Consider the following 17482-nt stretch of genomic DNA (forward strand, 5'->3'; position numbering starts at 1 on the left):
GGATGAGCGAGCGGTGTACCACTATTCCCAGCAGACACAGAACAGTAAACAGAATGCTATATAGTGTGGCTGAGCGAGCGGTGTACCACTATTCCCAGCAGACACAGAACAGTGAACAGAATGCTATATAGTGTGGCTGAGCGAGCGGTGTACCACTATTCCCAGCAGACACAGAGTGGCAGTAAACAGAATGCTATATAGTGTGGCTGAGCGAGGTACACAGAGTGGCAGTAAACAGAATGCTATATAGTGTGGCTGAGCAAGCGGTGTACTACTATTCCCAGCAGACACAGAGTGGCAGTAAACAGAATGCTATATAGTGTGGCTGAGCGAGGTACACAGAGTGGCAGTAAACAGAATGCTATATAGTGTGGCTGAGCAAGCGGTGTACTACTGTTCCCAGCAGTGACACAATGACAGGGGGGACCCTGGCTAGCGTGGCTGGAGCGCGAACTACCCTGCCTGCCTACCCAAAGCTAAACCCACAGACAAATGGCGGAGATATGACGTGGTTCGGGTATTTATTTACCCGAACCACGTGACAGTTCGGCCAATCAGAGCGCGTTCGGGTCCGAACCACGTGACCCGTTCGGCCAATCACAGCGCTAGCCGAACGTTCGGGGAACGTTCGGCCATGCGCTCTTAGTTCGGCCATATGGCCGAACGGTTTGGCCGAGCACCGTCAGGTGTTCGGCCGAACTCGAACATCACCCGAACAGGGTGATGTTCTGCAGAACCCGAACAGTGGCGAACACTGTTCGCCCAACACTACTCAGTCGGCCGCCACCACCAAAGTGCCATCACCCCAGAGCTCAGCCTTGTGGACATTTTTTTGTGTGTTTGCCTCAGATGAGAGCAATGCCATCTGTACTCTTTGCCACCGAAAATTGAGCAGTGGAAAGACCAAGACTCGCGTAGTGAGTTTCAGCTACAGTCAAATTTCCAGACAGGAAGAGGCAGGCTTGCTTCGATTATCCCTCCTATCACCCTCCCATTCACTCCTCTTCCCCACCTCCTCCTCTTTTTATTGCACTAATCTCCTGCTGGCTCTTCTCTGACATCACACAAACACCAACCGTGAGACATGGAGATGTCAGGATAAGGGAGCCACCAGCAGAGTGACACAGGCACAAGAAAAGGGACTGTAGTGATCACGGAGATGGGTAGCTATAATGACACTTGCTTTACTTTATGGCTTTGCATGGGGAGGATGAGCAGCCTGACATTACTGGGGGGGAAGAGGGGTGCATGACTAAATACTGGGATAATAGTCATTGTTACAGGAAGGAGGGCGGACCCTATGATAGCCACATTTCTTATGGATGGAGTAAGTCCCAGTGACTGAATTGTTATAGGGAGGGGCAAGATGGCAGCCACACTTGTCATGTGACTTGTGGCAGGTGGGCCATGGGCGGACACTATGGTCAGGGGAGGAGTAAACATGGAGAGGGGCCTCCTTAAAAATTTTGCTGGGGAAGACCTGATTTTCCTTTTTACCGTCCTGAGGAGAGATGGTCAATAAGGTGCATATAATTATGGTTTGCATGGAAATGTAATTTAGACTGCAAGTAGCGTGGAAATGGGCCAACCGAAATCACTTCGATTAAGCCAATTCCATGCTGCATACAATTTGCATTCAATCACGGTGGCTGGGATGTGAGCACCGGGTGAATTATGGCTATAACCAGGGCTGTGGAGTCGGAGTCGGAGTCGTGGAGTCGGGCAATTTTGGGTGCCTGGAGTCGGAGTCGGGAAAAAATGCACCGACTCCGACTCCTAATGAATTTGTAACTGTAATTAAAATAGAAAATATGATAAAATGTTCTATTTCTCAGATAATAGTCATTAAAAATAATGTATATATACAGTATATATACAGTAATAGCTGTGCTTAGTCCACAAAATTGAAATAAACCAATCAAAATTAGTTACTTGTGCTGCTTCAATAAAGCAGTCCCCGTATTTTTAAGGTCAGATATACATATCTGATTGTGACTGTATATATGATGTGTATACAGGAATCTCTTATATATACTAAATAACATCTATGCTGTAAGAATAAAGCCTGATGTGTAGCTGTGTCACTAATAGAGATGGTCAACGAGATGGAAATAATTCTGCATTGATGCTGATTTATGCAAATGTATGCACTCCCTTTGCTGATGAAATCAAATAATGTGATATGTTATTAAAATTTGGTTTGGTGACTACAAATTAAAGGGTAACTGAAACGGATGAAAAGTAAAGTTTTATACATACCTGGGGCTTCCTCCAGCCCCCTTCAGGCTAAACAGTCCCTCGCTGTCCTCCACCACCCGGATCTTCTGCTATGAGTCCTGGTAATTCAGCCAGTCAGCGCTGTCCGGCCGCATGCCGCTCCCACAGCCAGGAACATTCTGCACCTGCGCAATAGTGCTGCACAGGTGTAGTATGCTCCTGGCGGCGGAGTGTGTGCATGCGCACTACGCCTGACTGGCTCAAGTACCTGGACTCATAGCAGAAGATCCAGTTGGTGGAGGAGGACATCGAGGGACTGATTATCCTGAAGGCGGCTGGAGGAAGCCCCAGGTATGTATAAAACTTTAATTTCATCTGTCTCAGGTTTACTTTGTTACACAGTAGTACTATACTCTACATATGCACTCCCCACAGAGCTGCAGGGAATCCACTGAGAATGCTGTCCACATTGAACACAGAGGTGTTGTCTGTTTACAATCTCCTCGTTCCCCTGCAGAGTGCCTGCACATCATTCTTACATGTACCCACAGTTACATTGCCTAGGGCCTGATAGATGTTCTTTGTTCCGGTTTGTACCTTTTACAAGTACTCTTACCAAGGACTAGTTTTAGTCTAAAGGGAATAAATATAGTAGTCTACATATCCTTCTCACTTCAGTTGTCTTGTAAAATTCCTAAGCGTTGGCAGTTAAGAGACGAAATTCATGTTACATACTTTTAATCAACAAAATTGTAATATGCAAATTAGAGGAGTTGGAGTCGTGGAGTCGGAGTCGGAGCCGGTGGAATCCTAAACTGAGGAGTCGGAGTCGGAGTCGGTGGATTTTTGGACCGACTCCACAGCCCTGGCTATAACGACGTTTACTGACTAATTTTGGCACTGGCAATTGCCGGAGTCCAAATGATGAAGTAGCCAGTAGAGGAATAGATTTTATAAATAGGCAGGAGACTAGCAAAGCAAGTATGGTAAAAACAGAGCAAGCCCAGAACCAATGGCTATAAATGGGGATTTGGGTGCCGGGGCCATCCGCTATGCAAACTGAGGCTGTAAATAGTAGGCACGAAGACCCCACTATGTATAGCCCTAATTTGCATAATGGGAGGCCCAGGCGCCCGCTATTTACCATTTATAGCTATGTATAGAGGCAATTTAGAAGTATATTGCCGCTATTTACTGTTTATAGCCACCAATCATGGCTTTTAACCGCTTCCTGTCCACCTAATGTTGGTATATTTTGATTAACCAAAAAAAATATAGCAGCAGTAATCAAATACCACCAAAAGAAAGAAAGTGCTATTTGTGAGAAGAAAAGGAGGTAAAATTAATGTGGGTGCTAAGTTGTATGACCGTGCAATAAGACGTTAAAGTTGTGAAGTGCTGAATTGTAAAAAATGGCCTGGTAGGGGGGTGGGGCGGGGGGTATTTGGGGTATAAACCTCTGGGGGCTCAAGAGGTTAACAAAAAACATTGGGGGTTAAAGTTAGGAGGCAGTGGTGTTTAGTGATAAAGTTAGGCACCACGGGGTGGGAGGATTAAGGTTAGGCACCACCAGATGAGGTTAAGGTTAGGCACCGCAAGGGGGGGTTCAGGTTAGCCACCACATTGGGGTGGTAATGCTAGGCACCGCAAGGTGGGGGGGGGTTGAGGTTAGGCAACACAAGAGGGGGGGATAAGGTTAAGCACCACCTAGGTGAAAGTAGGGTTAGGTTATCGTAAAATATTGGTAATTTTGGGCTTGATTCATTAAGATGCGCTGCTAAAGCATGTTAATTGTCACAGTAGCGGCCGCTGGAGAAGTGTTGCGGTAGCGATACGTCACAGGATCGCCTACACTTAAAGGACCTCTGTTGTTAAAATCTTAAAATTTAAAATATATGTAAATGTATACAATTAAAAAGTACATTTCTTCCAGAGTAAAATGAGCCATAAATTACTTTTCTCCTATGTTGCTGTCACTTACAGTAGGTAGTAGAAATCTGATAGAACTGACAGGTTTTGGACAAGCCCATCTCCTAATGGGGATTCACAGGGATCTCTATTTTCAAAGTGCACTTAGTGAATGGCAGTTGCTTCGTCCAACTGCCAAAAAAGTATACGGTGAGCAGGGAGGCTGGCCAGCATCTTTGTATAAATCTTTTTCAGGGAATGTCTTTATAAAGAATGAAGGCCATGCTGAGAATCCCCTATGGAGAGATGGACTAGTCCAAAACCTGATGGTAGTGTCTGATTTCTACTACCTACTGTAAGTGACAGCAACATAGGAAAGAAGTAATTTATGGCTCATTTTACTCTCTAAGAAACATACTTCTTATTTCTATGTGTTTTACACTTTAAGATTTTCGGGACAGTTCCTTTTTAACTGCTTGCCGACTGCGTCACGCCAGCGTAAAATCCTGGGGCTTCGTTTTGCAGGAGATCGCGCGCACGCATCTCCTGCTTGGTAGGCGGAGCTCCGCTTTGCCTTCAGGCGATCGCCGCTCGGAGACTGTTAGCAGCGCTGTACTGGGGACAGCCGTGTGACATGGCTGTCGCCTCCATCAGCTCAAAGATGATCCGCTGTCATAGGCTGAAGCCTATGACAGCCGATCACAGTGATTGGCTGGTGGGAGGAGGGAGGGCGGGGATGGGATAAAATATATATAAAAAAAAAAGTAAAAATATTACAAAATAAAACAAATATTTATGAAAACAAAAGTAAACACTGGGGGAGCGATCAGACCCCAAGAGAAAAGTGGGGGGGGAAATCATTTGTATGCTGTGCTGTGTGGCCCTGCAGCTTGGCTTTAAAGCTGCAGTGGCCTATTTTACAAAAAATGGCCTGGTCTTTGGGGGGAAGGGGGGGGGGGGGTTAAAGTCTGTTGTGCTGAAGTGGGTACATTTACGTGCGTTGCTACAGAAGCAGCTCGCGTAACTAAGGGAAGGCACGCTCCTTACATGGCAGTGATCGCTGCTAAGTACGGCAGGCATAGCCCACACTCCAGTACATTAAGCCCTTTGTCTTCAGCACCTTTTTTACATATACGCCTGGGAATAGCTAGATCAGGATGAGCTGTCTTTTAGCCTCACCCTGTGCCCCAATTTACCCCCGCCATTTTTGCATGCATGTCCTCCAGCGCTGTTCTGGCTTAGAATACACATCAGCGGACACAACAACAATATAATAAATTCACTGGTATCTATAAGAGTTAATGGGAGGGATACGACTCTGACAGCAACATGTAATGCCTGGCTGATCCGACATACAACATGTGCGGCGCCCAACTGGCAATTCATTTGAAGCGGCTGAGCAATAAGCCAGGAGAACAAGAAAAGCGAGCATGTAATCGCAGCCGTGGTCCTCACTATCTCCTCATTTATTATGCATTCTGTTTGGAAAGTAATTTATGTCCCTCGCAACGATTGCTGTGCTGGTACTTTTCTGACGGGTGATTTAAACAGCCTATTGATAATGCAATAAGACTGAAGGGTGTAGGAGTTAAGCGATATTGGCAGTCGAAATGGAATGGAGACAGGAACACACAGAGCCTTTAGATATTTTGCAGTTGATGCGGAGTCTCGTGGTTAGCCGCTGTGACAGTCCCCACAGTTCAGCCATCGCGGTCGGCGACGAGGGAGGGGCAAACGGGAGCCCTGTATACCAGAAGTATGGAAGGCAAGACAGTGATCTGCTCTATTAACGCGATCATACATGTTACAGGTTTGCTATAGCAAGAATACCTGATTTGTATTTTTTTCAAATGTAAACTGAATTTTAATTATCCATTTACAGCTATGTGAAGTTTAAAATTTCATCTTTGCTCTACAAGATTAAACAGAGCATTTAAACTTATAAGAAAAAAATACTGGTGTAAAGTAACTGGAAGGGTTAATAACTCAAAGTTCCACTTAAAGGGAACCAGAGACGAAGCACCATCATGTATTTTACCATATATATCAGTGGGAACATTAGAGAAAACACTTACCCTGCTCTCTATTTCATCCTCACTGCTAAAAGTGTCTGTTATCAGCTGTGATAAGAATCCCGGACTGAGCATTCAGTCTGGCTTTGCAGGGAATAATTATAGCTGAGTCATTATAGCAGAGCCACAAGGGGGCAGGCTTGGGCTTGAAAAGACACCAGAGAAGACAGACTCGGCTATAATCTTTCTGTAGCAAAGCTAGACTGAGTGCTCAGTCAAGGATTCTTATCAGAGGTGATAACAGTCAGATTAAACAGAGAACAATGAAACAAAGAGCAGATTAGGTGTTTACTGTCATGTTCCCACTGATTTATAAGGTAAAATACATGAGTGTGCTTAGTCTCTGGTTCTCTTTAAAGGACACCCGAGGCGAAAATAAACTAATGAAATAAACGATTGTATCTTTCTTCCTTCTCCTAAAAATGACTTTTTAAGATATTTCACAGTTTTATTTAATCTATTTTTTAAGTTTTAACTGTTTTATTGTTTTTGTTCAATGACACAGTCAGTCAGAGTTAAAATTTAAGAACTATTGACCTTTTTTATCTCTTTCCTGCTCTCAGAAGCCATTTTCTGCTAGGAAAGTGTTTTATAGTTGGAATTTCTTATCAGTGAGGGTCACACTGTAGTCACTTCCTGTCTGAGTCAGGACTGAGTCAGCCACTTACATACCTGATATTTAACTCTTTCAGGCCTAGAAAGAAAAAAAGGAACACAGCCTAGTTATGTGTGTGCTAGGCACTGTACATACACACGTCTATCCCATCATGTCACCTCGGGTATCCTTTAACTCATATGCTAATTGACAACTGTGCCAGCACTCTACAAAATTATCAGATACCAGGAAAGCTCTACATACTACATCTACAATTCACAGTTCGCAGGGCAGGATTCCAACATGATAATGACCCCAAACATCTCTAAGACGACCATTGCCTTGCTAAAGAAACTGAGGGTAAAGGTGCTGGACTGGCCAAGCATGTCTCTGGACCTAAATCCTAATTAGCATCTGTGGGGCATCTTCATATGGAAGGTGGAGGAGCTCAAGGTCTCTAACATCCACCATCATGCAAGAGTGCAAGAGGATTCCAGTGGCAACATGAGAAGCTCTAAAGACCTCCATGCCCAAGAAAGTCAGCCTCCTTAGCAGTAATCCCGAGTCAGGCTCGGAGCAGAAATCGGTAATCCCGCGCCTGAATGAGTTATATGCAGGAGCTGTTGCAGATCTCCCTGTGGTATGTTTTTTTTTGTTTTGTTTTTTAGGGTCTAAAAGGTTGTGAAAAAACTGCATGTCTTTTAGAGCCTAAATCTGAAAAATAAATCATAATGCTAGGGAGGTTAAGGTAGTTCTGGCAAATAATGGTGAGCACACAGAATATTCACACTTTGGGCACAATTTAAACATTCTTCTCTTAGGGGGTGTACTCACTTTTGTTGCCAGTGATTTAGACATTTATACCTGTGTGTTACAGACTAACCAGCAAGCTCATGGTGACCCAGAACTCATTGGAGTGTGTAAGGGACTACAATGGTCCTAAAAGCCCCCTTACTAAGATGTTAAGAAAAACAAAAGTTTGCTTTCCTAAAACAGAAAGAATTTGCGATAATTCAGGTTGGAGTGAGCTCGAGATGTCTCCCAGGCACCACTGCTGAATATATGCAAATTAACCATTGTACCCTTAGAAGCTAAACACACCTCCAGAACCTCTGGAATGCAATGATGTGTCAGCTTGTTAAATTGTACAGAGCCATAATAATCCAACATGCATACAGACTGTTTCGGATTGTTTGATCCTCATCAGTGCATGGCATGGATTAATTTGGCTCTATGGAGTAGGGCTTGTAAACCGAGAGGTACAGACTAACTAGCAAGCTCATGGTGACCCAGAACTCATTGGAGTGTGTAAGGGAAAGCAAATTTTTGTTTTTCTTAACATCTTAGTAAGGGGGCTTTTAGGACCATTGTAGTCCCTTACACACTCCAATGAGTTCTGGGTCACCATGAGCTTGCTGGTTAGTCTGTACCTCTCGGTTTACAAGCCCTACTCCATAGAGCCAAATTAATCCATGCCATGCACTGATGAGGATCAAACAATCCGAAACAGTCTGTATGCATGTTGGATTATTATGGCTCTGTACAATTTAACAAGCTGACACATCATTGCAATCCAGCGGTTCTGGAGGTGTGTTTAGCTTCTAAGGGTACAATGGTTAATTTGCATATATTCAGCAGTGGTGCTCTGGGAGACATCTCGAGCTCACTCCAACCTGAATTATCGCAAATTCTTTCTGTTTTAGGAAAGCAAATACCTGTGTGTTGAATTATTTTGATGGGACAGCACATTTACACTGTTATACAAGCTGTACACTGACTACTTTACATTGTATCAAATTGTCACATCTTGGGGTTGATTCACTATAACAAATAGCATGTCTTATCAGAGCTAACACGCCTTATCAATGTTAACACGCTTTATCAGAGTGGACACACCTTATCAGAGTAGCATTACGAGCGCTACAAACTTATGCCTGCTAATTGGCAATGACGAGAGCTCTACTCGTCCTGCCCTGAGCCCCTGAGGGTCCAATCACTTTAACCACTTGCCGACCGCGCACTCATACCGCGCGTCGGCAAAGTGGCAGCTGCAGGACCAGCGACGCAGTTCTGCGTTGCCGGCTGCAGGCTAATTAATCAGGAAGCAGCCGGTCGCGCGAGCGGCTGCTTCCTGTCAATTCACGGCGGGGGGCTCCGTGAATAGCCTGCGGGCCGCCGATCGCGGCTCGCAGGCTAAATGTAAACACAAGCGGAAATAATCCACTTTGTTTACATTCGTACAATGCTGCTAACAGTAGCAGCGTTGTACCTGATCAGCGATCCCCGGCCAATCAGCGGCCGGGGATCGCTGTTCCTGTGCAGCCTCGGATCTCCGGGGAAGGGAGGGAGGAGAGGGAGGGGGGGAATTTCGCTGCGGAGGGGGGCTTTGAGGTGCCCCCCCCCGCAACACCCAGGCAGGCAGGAGCGATCAGACCCCCCCAGCACATCATCCCCCTAGTGGGGAAAAAGGGGGGGCGATCTGGTCGCTCTGCCTGCACCCTGATCTGTGCTGGGGGCTGCACAGCCCACCCAGCACAGATCAGCTAAAACAGCGCTGGTCCTTAAGGGGGGGTAAAGGGTGGGTCCTCAAGTGGTTAAAGGACATAAGCCTTGCACTTTGATTGGCCCAATACGCTGCCTGTCACTTGACGGGAAATTTGACAGGCAAGCCTATTGGGCCAATCAAAGTGCGAGGATTATGTCCTTTAAAGTGATTGGACCCGCAGGGGCTCAGGGCAGGACGAGTGGAGCTCTCGTCATTGCCAATTAGCAGGCATAAGTTCGTAGCGCTCGCTGTGCTACTCTGATAAGGTGTGTTAACTCTGATAAGGCACGCTATTTGTTATAGTGAATCAACCCCCTTCAGTTTTATCCCATGAAAATATAGAATAAAACATTTACAAAAGTGCTTTCACTGGCTCCTGACCCTGTCTTTCAATGTAAGCCAATGGGAGTTGCTTACATCGTAAGACAGGGCCAGGAGCTAATGAAATCGACTCCTGACCCGCTCACAGGGCTCTGCCGTCATAGAGACAGGCAGAGCGAGTGACTTGCAGAAGGCAGCGAGATTGACAGGAGCGATGAAAACGGCGATGCGTGTAGCGGCGATGAGTTGAAATCTACGCCCTGGCAGCCAGATAGCCATAAAAACAGGGCGTTGATTTCAACTACGCCGGTCCTTAAGTAGTTAAAAAAGTACTTGTTTTTACAATATTCATTACCGGTATTTAGTCAATGTTTGCCCTTTATAAAATCTAACTTCACCACAGTTAACATTCTTAAAATTATCAGAGATGCCAGCACCTTTACTCCTGGCAAAGTAAATCAATGGGGATCATGTGATGTCCCTGCTCTGAAGTGAGCAGGAACATCATACGATCTCCCAGAGTGCTCTGGGGCAGAAAGCAGCATGACATCTAAACTTTACTAGAGAGATGGGGTTACATAAGACATACAGCAGCTGATGATGAAACATGGAAGATTAAAGGGGAATATAACCCTGCATTTCAACGTTGCTCTATAACATTATTTACAGCATATTATATGCAAAAAGAATTATTATTTTTTACTAGACCAGCATTGGAAGGGTTAAACACAGAGGTTTAAAGTTCCGTGGAGAGATATGCAGAAGTTCAGATTGTTACATTCTATTTAGTTTAATGTATCTATTAAGAAATGTTACACACTTTTTGGCTGTCCTCCAACTCCTTCTGAGTCACATTCAACACTTCGATACATTTATGTAAACAAAATGTATCTATGTCAGCTTCGGATGCGTCTGCAGAAATCTCCAGGAACTTTAAAGCACTGTGTAACCCTTCCAATGCTGGTCTAGTAAAAAAAAATGCTGGTTGCATATAATATACTGTAAATAATGTTTTAGAGCAAAGTTGACATGCAGGGTTATATTCCGCTTTAAGGTAAAAACAGGCTCCTGCTGTGAACAAACTTTACGACATTCATTATGCACGTCTTACCCTCATTTTTGAACAAGCGTCCTGTGTTGACTCCGTCCCCCTCAATTCCTTTATCAGCATCGATCCTAAATACTAAAATAAAAATGCACTTAGATTTGTGTGGGAAGCACAGAGAGCACACACGATGGGACAGGATGTTACCACAATTACATTTGTTTTCTGGATGAATTGCAAAAATTTAAAAAAAGAATGACAACCAAGGAACAAGAAGTGAGTGGAATTCACTACTTGACAACAATAACACTATTGAAATAAACAATAGGAAATAAAAATATACCACAGCCTACAGGTGCTATAAAATATAAACGGACCCCGCCATAAAGCAAGTCAACCACAGTCCATTTCAAATCTAATGATAGTTTGCTTGCCCCGTAGAAAACATTACACAGAGATAATCTGTTTAGAAGAATTTACTGAATTCTGTAGATATATAGATTGGTTAAAAGGACTAGTTAATAAACTTGCATATCAAATGACAGTAATAATTGTGGCAAAAAAGCTAAATATGTAACAGGCAAAACCAGCAAAAAAGCTTTTTAAGCTGCCACAAGCGCTTTGTGAAAACCCCATTAACGTAACATATAAAGTTAAAGTACAGCTATGAGATCTTGAATCCAGAAATTCTGTTATCCGCAATTCTAAATATATGGAAATAATAAGGAACTACTATCAATTAAAAACACTACATAATCAGTCATTATGCTCTTTTTGAAATGATTTTTTTATGTAATTCAAAAATTGTAGGGTTAATACTTAGTTTAATAGATATATATTTTAAAATGACAGAATTGTATTAGTTCCATACAGACAAAAGATATTGTATGCAAAATGTATCCAGAGAATCCTGGGTGACAGATCCCATACTTGTAGTTTCAAAAGTTTTAATTTATATGGTACGGCGATGGGTACTAACATTGCTCCACTTTCCTGTTTGGTCATTGTGAGAGTTAATATGGTTTGTTGAGATGATATAAGACCAAACCTGGTTTCTTATCCCCATAATTGACAAAATTAAATAACAATACCCATTGATTTGAACTGGGCTTTGTATCGGAGATCAAATATAATAAAGACTGATGATCTGATTTTTGTTTTTCTCTTTCCTAACACGCAACAAAGTGAATATAAATATAAGTGCACTGTATACCTTTATCATCTCAGACCAGGAACACTGGGGGTGAGGTACGGGTTTTAAAATAGGTCCATATTTTCCCCCAAATGGCATGCTCTAAACAAAGAAAAACATACTAGACATTTTCTGAAACTAGACACATAAAGGAATCCTTTTTTTTGGATCAAACAAAATTGGTCTAGAAAATTAACAGTCACCCTAGAGGAAACAAGAGCCTTAAAGCACCATGCCCCTTTCCATAATCAACATGCATTGCTATTGGGGTGCAAATTCGGTTTCATGCTGAACCACATGACCATTCAGTTGAGTGGCAAATAAAAATGGCAACCGTATACAGATGAAAATCAAAAAATTAAAATATCATGCGTAAGTCCATTTAATTCAGTTATTCAACATAAAAGGTGAAACTAATATATGAAATAGGAACCCTTTGCAGGTGTTTTGGATTAATTAGCTGAATAGAGGCTGTTGGGGAAATGTAAAATTCTTATATTTACAATGTTTATACTGCATCCTGTATACTGAATATATATGTAAAGGTGGCCATACATTAGAACGAATATGGGCAGATTCGACCAAGAGACAAATTTATTTCTAATCGAATCTAATTAGAGATAAATTTGTCTCTAATCGAATCTGCCCATACATTACAGGCCGATTCCTGTCCGATTTCAGCATGAAATCATCAGGGAATCGGCTGAGCCGCCACGGCCGCGTCCGCCTCGCCGCTGCCCCAAAATATATAAATGTATGTAATGTAGTGCATTTATAAATTACCTTTCCTGTAGCAGCTTCTGCACGGTGTCCGTCCATCTCACCGGGTAACAGCCACATACACGCTAGCGGCGCATAGCATCTGTCTGTATAAATGCACAACACACTGCATACATTTATACATTGCGGCGGCAGCGGCGGGGGTTTCATCGTCTCGTCGCTCGTTCGCAAATCGGCCGCCGTACCGCCGCGCACCCGACCGACCGACCTCGGCCTGACACTTTCCAACATGCGCGATCCACTGTGCAGCCAATTTCTGTCCTGAAATTGGGCATGCACTTGGCAGCACCAATTTTCATCCAATTTGATTATTATAATCGAATTGGATGGTCGATAGGTTGGTCGCCTAGTGTATGGCCCCCTTAAGCTGTCCAGCAAATTCTTTTCTGAACAGATGTACTGAAACTTGTCTAGTCAGTATGAAACCAGATTGGCTTGTCTAACTGTGCACAGTTTTTGTTATCTTGTCTGATCAAATACTTTCCTGTTATTCTTCTCCTATTGAACAGTATTAACCATTTGACTAACATTCCTGTGTAATTGGGAAGACTACTACCCCAAATAAAGTATAATACCAAAACAGGGTAATACATTCCCAACATACTTTCTTTGATGTACACAACACCATATAAGGTGATAACCACAACTAAGTTTATGTGTTTGCAAATATTTATTGTAACTCATGTCACATGAGTTGAATCCTATATAAAGGATACTGTAAGACCCTGTGAATTAGAGAAGATTTGCAGACCTGACCCTGTCTGTATGTATTTCTTCTTCTCACTGAAAGTCGACTGAGGCCTAGCCCTAATTAGGAATCCATAGCCAACGTTTTTTGTTTTCCCTGTTTAAAATCTATAGGCTCCGGTTACCCTATCAAGTCTTACACTTTGAGCCTAGACTAGTGAACATTTTCCCAATATTCTAATGGGCTGAGATTTTGATTTTGGGTTTCCCATAAGCTGTAAGCCATAATCGTCAAAATTATAACAAAAAGGCTTGAAATATCTCACTTTGCATGTCATGAGTCTATTACATATATTTGTTTCAACTTTAAAGTTCAATTATTGAAATAAATGTACTTTTGCACTATATTCTTATTCTTCGAGTTTCACCTGTACTTTGGCTGATGAATGTTCCCTTTTAGTTTGATATAAAATAGTGAAATGACTAGTGAACGAATGTTGGCAAAGAAGTCAGCGCTTACAATATGATCAGCAGCTCAATTTGTCGTAAAATATTTGTACATATTGAAATGCTCATAATAAAGAATTATTTCAGAACATTACAAATAATAAAATACATGCAGTTCTAATTTTACAGCAGTTTTGGAAATTATTGTAAGCCAAATAGGAAATTATTAGGGGTGATGCTTTAAGGAACACCATTTTTTAATTCAAGTGCAAAACAGACAAAGGAAACCGTATTTCTCTGGACTCTTGGAAAATTTCTTTATGCCTTATTGGTGGCCATTTTCGAGAACCATTTTTTTTTCCAGAACAGGATACCCAAGCCTCCCAGAGAAATAACTTCAAGTTAGGTTGTACTTTCACCACTTAAAGAGACTCTGAAGCGAGTCTAAATTCACGTTTTTAACTTTTATTCATGTTAAGCACTATAGCTAGTGCTAAACCGCCACATCCCGCGTCAAAACGAGGAGTTTATACTCCCCAAATCACAATGCAAAATCCACGACTTTCTTGGTTGTGGATTTTGTTGCCCATGGAGGCAGAGCTATGAGCTGCAGCTCTGCCTCCATGCGCGTCAATCTGCCGGCGGATCTCCGCCTCTTCCCCGCCCCTCTCTGTGAAGAAAGATTGAGAGGGGTGGGGAAAGGCAGGGATTGACGCGCGAAGAGGCAGAGCTACAGCCCTAAGCTCTGCCTCATGAGGAAGCGCTCCCCGGATTTAGCAGAGGGGATTTGGGGGGTATAAACCCCTCGTTTTGCCGCGGGGATGCTGCGGTTTACCACTAGCTATAGTGCTTAACATTAAAGTTAGAAACATGAATTTAGACTCGCTTGGAAGTCTCTTTAAAGGTCCAAGCAGTGGAGGGGTGAGAAAGCGGGAACTTCACCCTGTGATCGTCTTACTCAGAAATGTTTTTTTGTTTTATTTTATTTTTGAATGAATGTTATATGTAATTATGAAAATGTTTTCTTTCTTTCTTGGGCTTCTTTAATGCAGTGAGTATATGGCCATAAAAATTGATGTCACATCACTTTTTCCTCATTATCATAAAAAGTCAAATTAAATATACATTAGAATAATTGAAAACAGCGTTCCTCAATTATTCCTCGCCGAGAAGAAATGCAGACTTCACTTTCTGCTTACATAATACCGATGGGGAGGGAAATTAAATATAGACAAGATTTATTTAAACTGACTTGGCAAAAATCACGCTAATCTGCCACTGTGTTTCTTAATTATTAAATCTTCTTATGCTTCCCTGAGCTGTAGAGGGAACCTACACAGAGAAAAATATCACCAGCACCTTTATTAACCTGTTTTAAAAAAGAATGGGTAGTATTTTTTTATTTTTGTTTTAGTTTTAATGTACAATACAGTATCAAAAATATGTTTTTTTATATTTACAAATATTAAATATTTGAAGTTATTTTTAAATGCTGCCTGCTGGTTTAATTGACACACTTTGCAGTTATTTATTCATGTGCTCTGTGGTCTAAATATAGGAGTCCACAGAAATAAGAGAGATTTGGTATCAGTGCCACGGAATATGTTGCCACTTTATAAACAATTATAATAATAAAGATATGACGCTTGGTTACAGTGAATTTAAAGACTTGTTTTCAGAAATAATAAACCGAGGCACTTTTTTGTGTACTAAACCTGCTAATTAAACCGGTTGAGTGACACCAAAGTATGAAGTGTGTGTATGCGTGTGTGTATAGTGTGTGTGTGTGTGTGTGTGTGTGTGTGTGTGTGTGTGTGTGTATACACATATATATTTATATATATTTATTTTTTAAAAATTATATATATATATATATATATATATATATATATATATATATATATATATATATATATATATACTGTATATATACAACAATTAAAATAAATATATTAAAACTTGCTACACATTTTGTTATGTGGACAAGTTGTTGTGGTATTGTTATCTTAATCCATGAAGAAGGGGTTACCACACGCTCAACCTGGGGATATTGAAGAATAGGTGCACTGGGGAGTCAGACCAGGAACCCCCAATCCCAAACAGTCCAAGGAAATGAAATAGACCCGAGACTCCACCTAGATTACAATACAGCTGTGCTGCTTTATTGTGTTACATACCAAAGATTTAAATACCGCAGGACGTTTTGGTCAATGGACTTTTGGCCAATGCTTGCAAGCATTAAATAAAGGCCCATCGACCGTTGCTTGCAAGTATTGAATAAAGGCCCATCGACAGTTGCTTGCAAGCATTGAATAAAGGCCCATCGACCGTTGCTTGCAAGCATTGAATAAAGGCCCATCGACTGTTGCTTGCAAGCATTGAATAAAGGCCCATCGACCGTTGCTTGCAAGCATTGAATAAAGGCCCATCGATCGTTGCTTGCAAGCATTGAATAAAGGCCCATCGACCGTTGCTTGCAAGCATTGAATAAAGGCCCATCGACCGTTGCTTGCAAGCATTGAATAAAGGCCCATCGACCGTTGCTTGCAAGCATTGAATAAAGGCCCATCGACCGTTGCTTGCAAGCATTGAATAGAGGCCCATCGACCGTTGCTTGCAAGCATTGAATAAAGGCCCATCGACCGTTGCTTGCAAGCATTGAATAAAGGCCCATCGACCGTTGCTTGCAAGCATTGAATAAAGGCCCATCGACCGTTGCTTGCAAGCATTGAATAAAGGCCCATCGACCGTTGCTTGCAAGCATTGAATAAAGGCCCATCGACCGTTGCTTGCAAGCATTGAATAAAGGCCCATCGACCGTTGCTTGCAAGCATTGAATAAAGGCCCATCGACCGTTGCTTGCAAGCATTGAATAAAGGCCCATTGACCGTTGCTTGCAAGCATTGAATAAAGGCCCATCGACCGTTGCTTGCAAGCATTGAATAAAGGCCCATCGACCGTTGCTTGCAAGCATTGAATAAAGGCCCATCGACCGTTGCTTGCAAGCATTGAATAAAGGCCCATCGACCGTTGCTTGCAAGCATTGAATAAAGGCCCATCGACCGTTGCTTGCAAGCATTGGATAAAGGTCCACTCACTGATGCTTGCAAGCATTGACAAAAGGTCCATTGACCAAAACATCATGCTGTATTAGAGACCTGGATGAGAAGCACCCATGATGATGTAACAGTGTGTAAATATCACAGGTATAACGTTTTAGAGGTGTCTTACCCTCAATAAGATGTCTAAGCTTTGTTTAAAAAGACAATTTTTTTGCACGATAAAGACCGAGTTTCGTGAGTCTAATGCTCACTTCCTTAGGTCAATGCTGTGCCTAAATGGAAATGTGTCGTCTTTACAATGCAAATAAATTAGTCTTTTCGAGAAAAAAAGCCTAGATATCTTATTGAGGTAAGACACCTCTAAATATGTATAACTGTGATATTTATACAATTTCTACATCATCCTGGGTGCCCCTCATCCAGCTCCCCACTACCTTATCACCCTCCCTGGGAGGGACGGACCTTTGGCCCCATTTTAGTTTTTTAGAGAAAGATCCTTTTCACAACCCGAGTGCGGGATGGGTGTTCTCCACATGCGCACAAGCTGGTTGCCACCAGCAACCTTGGTTTGTGAGTACCTCGTTTTTTGATCACACGTGTCCACCCGAGTG

The 17482-nt window shown here is 42.4% G+C and overlaps 1 protein-coding gene across 3 annotated transcripts in view; it reads right to left on the reverse strand.

Moving 5' to 3' along the window:
- Window positions 1-17482, reverse strand: part of LOC137561761 (ankyrin repeat and sterile alpha motif domain-containing protein 1B-like) — a 211988-nt gene that overhangs the window by 45854 nt on the left and 148652 nt on the right. For all 3 annotated transcript variants that reach the window (XM_068273113.1, XM_068273112.1, XM_068273111.1), the window contains exon 4: window positions 10770-10841. In XM_068273113.1, coding sequence (XP_068129214.1) covers window positions 10770-10841 — 72 coding nt within the window. The remainder of the gene's footprint in view (window positions 1-10769; window positions 10842-17482) is intronic.

This window comes from Hyperolius riggenbachi, chromosome 3 (assembly GCF_040937935.1).
Source record: "Hyperolius riggenbachi isolate aHypRig1 chromosome 3, aHypRig1.pri, whole genome shotgun sequence".
NCBI lineage: Eukaryota > Metazoa > Chordata > Amphibia > Anura > Hyperoliidae > Hyperolius > Hyperolius riggenbachi.